This window comes from Microcebus murinus, chromosome 2 (assembly GCF_040939455.1).
Source record: "Microcebus murinus isolate Inina chromosome 2, M.murinus_Inina_mat1.0, whole genome shotgun sequence".
Lineage (NCBI taxonomy): Eukaryota > Metazoa > Chordata > Mammalia > Primates > Cheirogaleidae > Microcebus > Microcebus murinus.
This window is the reverse complement of record NC_134105.1, coordinates 106,470,838-106,477,717: the sequence shown is the minus strand read 5'-3', so window position 1 is coordinate 106,477,717 and position 6,880 is coordinate 106,470,838. Positions and strand designations below refer to the sequence as shown.

Below are 6,880 nucleotides of genomic sequence, written 5' to 3'. Positions count from 1 at the left end.
TATTTTTAGTAGAGACGGGGTCTCGCTCTTTCTCACACTGGTTTTGAACTCCTGACCTTGAGCGATCCGCCCGCCTCGGCCTCCCAGAGTGCTAGGATTACAGGCTTGAACCACCTCGCCTGGCCTATTTATAAGTTTTAAATTGTGCATTCTTCTGAGTAGCATGATGAAATTTCATTACAGTCCACTTCATCCTGACTGAGATGTGGATCGCACCTCGGTCCAGCCTATCCACTCTGAAGTCACAATGTTAAAAAAAAAAAAAAGGGTTAACAAATAAATAGAGATGGGTAAGATCACACAGAGAGGGTTCTCATGCTAGTATGCCTAATAACAAAAACTGTCAAAAAGACTCTGCAAAACCCAAGACCTTTCACAAAGGCCGTCGCAATCTTACACAAAAAATACTTCTGCAGAAATAACTGCACAGGAACTGTAGGTCCAAACTCTGACTGGCATCACCCTTGTTATTAATATTTGTAACCATGGATAATTATTTCAAAACAATTTTACAGTCCTCATTTTTTTCTCTTAATATTTGTTTTCATCTCCCTGAATATGCACATATAGATTACTACAGCACCTGTATTTCCATTTTGATGCTCTATTCACAAACAAATATGTTTTTCTTCTAGAGAGCCTCTCTTTCTGTTTGTGATTTAGGTTGACATTCTGCACATATTAGGAACAAATTTACTGACATTCTGTTAAAACTGAAACCAAGGTGCCTCCATCTATCTTCCTTCCCTCGGGCACAACACAGTTTCTAACATGGTCTTTTGCAACACTAAATACTCTCTTCTGGTGATGTAATTTTCATTGAATTACTGTTGTCATATTTTAAGAATAAGTTGTTAAAAATGTGGTGAGTGTGGGCCACTGTTAAGATAGTCTTTTGTGCCCTGATAACTCTTTTGTATTATTTTTAAAAGTGAGGAACATTTGATATTTAGTTTATATTAACATTTGATATTTAGTTTATTCAACTAAATATCTAACTTTGGAGGTCTTACAAAAACTCACTCACTTTAATGGAAAATAACGCAGGTTGCCTACCAGCCTTCCCTGAATTCTGTATTGGATATTCTACGCAAAATAGAAGGCTTATGAAGGAAAAAAAATAACATTCATGTCAATGACAGCTAATGTTAAGTCTCTGCTCTTATCTATGGCGATACTCAAAAAGTGGATTAGATTCTGGAGTCTGGGAATATTGCTAAGAGACACATACTTTGAAATACCTATTCTGGACTTTCCAATTAGTAATAATTTCAGATGAGGGCTGCTCTTATTAATATTGTGAACCATTTATTTCCAGGAACAGAGAGTGCCACATGACTCATTTTTCATTTTCTTATCTACACAATAGGATTTGTTGCCACCACATTTCTGCATGATATGTAGATATATGCAAATTTGTAATTTTTTCCTAATTGGAGAAAATTCAAAAATCATCATTAAACCAAAGCATTTGTTAAAGTCTAAATTTTTCAGTCTGTGGATTCTAAACATATTGTCAAAACATGTGAAGGGTATACAAAGAGAAGATAGGAAACAACATTTTAGAATAGACATCTCTGAAATATTGGTGTAAAAAAACAAAACCCTCCTTGTTTCCTTATTAATGCCTTATGTGGTGATAGGAAGAAATAACAGTAGACGGAGCTTGTGAAATATTGCAATGGCTCTACTGCTTATAGAAACTAATCCAAAGGATTATCTTCAAACTAGGCCAGAAGCACATATAGCACAGCTCCTAGAGTTCTGCTTGACTTATGAACATTTGTTAATCGAAATTCCAAAGGTCAAGAGCTACTGCAGACAATGTCATATACCAATAGCAAATGACACTTGCCCTTCAATAATTGCTATGTTATAAGATAATTTTGTGTGGCTTACAAGTGGCAGTATTTATGAAATTTGATTTTGGGATTTAGGTCTGTAGTTCTGTAGTACACATGGCACTTTAAATAATTACCTTCATGTAAGTGAATATCAACACACCCATACACACACACATACACACACACACACAGAGCCAGATTAGAATGTAGGGTAAGGGACATCAGGAAAGGAGAGTGAGATAAGAAAGAGGAGACACTGAGAACATTAGGAAGGGGTAATGACAGAGGGCCATAGAGTCAAGGCAGCAGGGAGGAAAGAAGGCTGACTTGGGCAGATGAACCAAAACACTCCTAAGTAACAGCAGACTGGAATCTAAGTGATTGTTTAATATCCTCTTCTCATTGTGTGGGAATAAAAGCTAAGGAAGGTGAAATGACCTTTCAGAATCACATGGGGGCTTTTCCAAGGTGGTCTGAAGGAAGATGAGGACACAGACAGCAGCTGGAGGTCAAGTAAGAAGAAGTCTACAAGTCAGAGCTGGTGGGGCACAAGAGGCAGGGTGTAAGACTCAAGCCCATGGGTCGCACATGTCTTCTCTGAACTGCAATTTGCATGAGGAAGAGATTTGTCAGTTGGAAGAGAGGAAGTCACTACAAACTACTGAGAAAAACGTCTGCTGAAATCGGAAGTCAAACACAAGCTCTGCGAGTCACAAGCTCCATCTCCCAGTGAAATGCTGCTTCTGCCATTTCAATTGTTCGCAGTTGTATTCCCAAGTGGTGACAGTGAGGACGGTAAGAGTCACTCTGGCAGCTGACAGCACTGGTGCAGGGGTCATGGGTAAAAGCATGCTGCACTCACCCAGCTGCACTTGGGCGTGAAGGGTCTGAGCCCTGCTGTCTCCAGCCCTCTTCTGCATTTCTGGATGTTGGGGCTGGAGCCTGAGTCTCTGGGGAAGTCAAATGTATCAGGCTATATTTGTTCTTCAGATTCTAGGTTCTTGTTCTCCAGACCGCTTCCATTTCCATTCTCTCTCACTCCCTCCTGCTTCTCCTTTTTTCTTCACAGTCTTGTTCTACTTTTCACAGCCTTCCAGGGACCAACCTCTTTCCATATCATCCAGATCTCGTCCTTTGCCAACAGCACCTGGGCACACACTCAAGCTTCAGGCTGGTTGGATGATTTGCAGATTCATGGCTGGAACAGTGACTCGGGCACTGCAATACACCTGAAGCCCTGGTCCAAGGGCAACTTCAGTGACAAGCAGTTTGCTGAGCTGGAGGAGATATTCAGAGTCTACTTCTTTGCATTTACTCAAACAATACAGTGGCATGCCAGTGAATTCCAGCTGCAATGTGAGTACAGTTCCCTGAACTGGGAAGATTCCCAAAGACCTTCTCTCTCTGTTTGCAAGCTGCTAATTGCTCTGATCCTTTTCTCCTTTCCATTTTACCCAACTTCATGAAGACAGTCTTCTAGAGCAATCTCTCACTGACTCTACACCTCCACATCGTATTCCAGATTCTGGCTCTTTCTGACTCTTCTCTGAGAGATTAGGGCCTTCCTGGTATCCATCTCCTGCTTTGTCTTATGTGGACCTTGCTCCTCAAGGACCCTTAGTTCTACCCTGTGCCTGAGTGACCTACAGTGTGGCTTCCTCCTCTGATCCTTCTGTTTAGTGCTCTCCTCCTTGTACCTCCTCTTGCTGTGGTCCTCTGGCTCACACCAAACTGCTGTGCCCTGGACTGCATCACTCTCTGCCTCCCTTCTGCCCCACTTCCACCATACCTCCCATTCATGACGCTCACACCTTTGCCAATGCTCCTCTTACTGAAAATCTCTAAATGCTGTAATTGGGGTTTGGCTTATCATTTCACATCCAAGAATTTAACCTCGCCAAATCTAAAATTCTAGGTCCTTTTCTCATGCCTTTCTTTCTTATTTATGTTTAATAAGTTGTTCTCTGTTTCCCTTTGACCTAGATCCCTTTGAAATCCAAGGCATAGCAGGCTGTGAGCTACATTCTGGTGCTTCCATTGTAAGCTTCTTGAGGGGAGCTTTAGGAGGATTGGATTTCCTGAGCTTCGAGAATGATATGTGTGTGCCCTGCCCAGAGGGCGGCAGAAGGGCACAGAAATTCTGCAGAAGCATCATGAAATATCAATATGTCATTAATCCTGTGAAGAAGCTCCTCTATGACATCTGCCCCAGATATCTCCTGGGCGTCCTAGATGCAGGGAAGGCAGAGCTGCAAAGGCAAGGTTAGTCCTGCTCTCTGTTTCACTTCCCACCACCTCCCCTACACTCAAGACAAGGAAAGTACTCAAGAGGGCATGAGTTTAATCTACCAGATATTTGGATCCCAAAGTACTGGAAGGGGTCACTGTCCATGCTGGTGGGCTTCTGAGTCCCTGTGATCTGAATTTGAGTCATGACACAACACTCTCACTGCTCCTCCCTGCCCCAGTGAAGCCTGAGGCCTGGCTGTCCAGTGGCCCCAGTCCCGGGTCTGGCCGTCTGCTGCTGGTGTGCCACGTCTCAGGATTCTACCCAAAGCCCGTGTGGGTGAGGTGGATGCGGGGAGAGCAGGAGCAGCCGTACACTCAGCACAGTGACCTCCTGCCCAATGCTGACTGGACGTGGTATCTCCGAGCGACCCTGGATGTGGCGGCTGGGGAGGCAGCTGGCCTGTCCTGTCGGGTGAAGCACAGCAGTCTAGAGGGCCAGGACATCATCCTCTTCTGGGGTGAGAAAGGGCTGGGCCTGGCTGGACATGGGAGGAGGTGGTCCTCAGGCAGAGAGGCAGGCACTGGGGAAGGATGGGGCTTCACAGATGAAAGAGGGAGAGGGGTATATTAATTTATTTCTGGGACACCAATCACAACAGGAATAAAAATAGAGGAGCCAAGTTACAGGGAAGATAGGAATGAAGGACAAGCAGATTGTGGCAGTTGGGGTCTGAGGGATCAAAGGATGGATCAATGGTGTGAAGAATATGAGAGAGGGAGTTTGAGATGAGCACACAGTGGAAGCAGCTGAGTGGAAGTGCTGACACTCAGGTGGGGAAAGGATGGCCAGATAATTCAGTGGGTGGGATTCGAAGTGACATCCTTTTGTCATCTCCCAATTGCCAGGACACCCCATCTCCATTGGCTTGATCTTTTTGGCAATAATCATGCCCTCCTTGATCCTCTTGCTGTTCCTTGGATTATGGTATATCAGGCGCCGGTGAGTTGTTTTTTGTTTTTTAATCCTTCTTTTCTGTTCACCTCCCGACTGTTTTCCATCAGGTTAACTTTTTCATTGCTTTAGCCTCCAGACCCTTTCCCTAACTCCCATCTCCTTTATGTAGAGATATATTTTTAATCCAGTTAAAATGCACATAACAAAATTTGCCATCTTTACCACATTTAAGTGTACAGTTCAGTGGTGGTAAGTGCAATCACACTGACATGCCAGCAATCTCCAGAACTTTTTCATCCCTCAAACCTGAAACTCTTTTCCTGTTAAACAGCAATTTCCCCTTTTCCCTTCCCTTGGCCCTGGCTGCAATTATTCTACTTTCTATATCCATGAGTTTGACAACTCTAGGTCCCTCATATAAGTGGAATCATACCATAATTCTCTTTTTGTGACTGGTTTATTTCACGTGGCATAAGACCTTAAGGTTCATCCATTTTGTGGCATGTGACAGGGTTTCCTTCCCTTTTAGGCCTGAATAATATTCCATTGTAGATATGTGACAAATTTAGTTCATCCGTTCATCCATCTGTGGACAGTTGCCTTGGTTCTACCTTTAGCTATTGTGAAAAAAAGTTGCTATGAACATAGGTGTGCATACCTCTTACATAGACTTCTTTTCTCTTGTGGTTTTAACAGGTCATATCAGGATATCCTTTGAACCCTATCTGTATCTTCTCTCCCGTTTGGAAATAGCACCAAGAAGTTTAGAATCCCAAGATGACAACCCATGAGTTAATCTCATCATATTGCATCAATTGATCATCATATTTTATCAAATCACAGGTTCCATAGATTTTAAGATAAATTATAACTTAAGTACCAGCAAAATAATTATTTAAAACTGTGAATTTATTATAAGACGGTATCAGTAGTATGATCTATGTCTTATATATTAAAATGGACAAAGAACATGTCTCAGGTAAATGAAATTTGGTATATTCAATGTAATGGGGACTTCTCTTTGGTTTTCTATTTTAAAACTTCTCTTTTTCTTCTTCTGCTTAAATATCATTTGTCAAAGTAAGCTAAATATAATTATGCTGGGATAATTGTATTGCATAGATACAGGGCATTTTTTATGTAATTTCTCTGTCTCTACCTGGATGACTTTCTAACACCCAAAGCCCAGCTGAGAAGCTTTCTCCTCTAGGAGGCCTTTCTGCGTGCTATAATGGAAGTAACCCTCCCTTGTCTGGTATCACCCAGATATCCACTTTACTCTGCACCCCCTGCATTGCATTTATTTTTGTTTCTCTACCTTTTCTAATTTTACCATTAGAAAAGGTAAAGGGCAGTAGAAAAAGTAGAGGGTTCCTTGAGGGCAGTGCTCCTGGTTTGTGCAAGGCCCTTACCTGCAACTGCATTTTCTAAGTAAAAATTATCTGATTTGCTGACTGTCAACTTAATTGCCTTCTTACAGAGTCATCTCTATCCCTGCTTTTTTTTTCTCTTTAGTTGATATTCTAGATCTTCCTCTTGTTATTAAAATATATTCCACTTAGCCAAAAAAAATATTATGCTTTTCTTGTTTCTGCTCTGAACTCTTCTGGAGAAAACCACCTTTGTCCTTACTGCAAATACAGTCTAACTTCAAATTGTCATTGGAATGGGCTCCTGCTTCTCATTTGTCCAGTGATAATGAATGAGAGGCAGGGTGGGTGAGGAGTAATAGTTCAGGTGGATTGTGACATTGTGAAGGAAAATAATTTAAGGGGGCTGTTTCTGTCCTCAAGGTCCTTGCTTAATACCTGTGCTATATCAATTGAGTTACATTTTTTATTTACATTTACCT

General features: G+C 41.9%; 1 protein-coding gene across 2 annotated transcripts; it reads left to right on the top strand.

Annotated features, from left to right (window-relative positions):
• The first annotated feature begins 2,510 nt into the window (after positions 1 to 2,510).
• On the top strand, positions 2,511 to 6,600 carry LOC105862448 (T-cell surface glycoprotein CD1b-like). 2 transcript variants are annotated; one of them, XM_012748731.3, is made up of 6 exons: positions 2,511 to 2,639; positions 2,934 to 3,200; positions 3,828 to 4,106; positions 4,313 to 4,591; positions 4,980 to 5,073; positions 5,725 to 6,600. In XM_012748731.3, exons 1-6 carry the CDS (start codon positions 2,579 to 2,581, stop codon positions 5,744 to 5,746), a joined length of 1,002 nt encoding a protein of 333 aa, XP_012604185.2. In that variant the 5' UTR covers positions 2,511 to 2,578; the 3' UTR covers positions 5,747 to 6,600. The 2 variants fall into 2 exon arrangements, with proteins under 2 accessions (XP_012604185.2, XP_075856376.1); XM_076000261.1 differs by lacking the exon at positions 2,511 to 2,639 and having other exon boundaries at positions 2,655 to 3,200.
• Positions 6,601 to 6,880: the final 280 nt, after the last annotated feature.

What these genes read in the sequence shown, in the direction of transcription:
- LOC105862448 (XM_076000261.1), top strand. Translation starts at nt 2,771, where the DNA reads ATGTTGGGGCTGGAGCCTGAGTCTCTGGGGAAGTCAAATGTATCAGGC. An exon ending in CAGTGAATTCCAGCTGCAAT is followed by an intron (nt 3,201 to 3,827) that starts GTGAGTACAGTT and finishes CCTTTGACCTAG; the next exon opens with ATCCCTTTGAAATCCAAGGC. An exon ending in GGACATCATCCTCTTCTGGG is followed by an intron (nt 4,592 to 4,979) that starts GTGAGAAAGGGC and finishes CCCAATTGCCAG; the next exon opens with GACACCCCATCTCCATTGGC.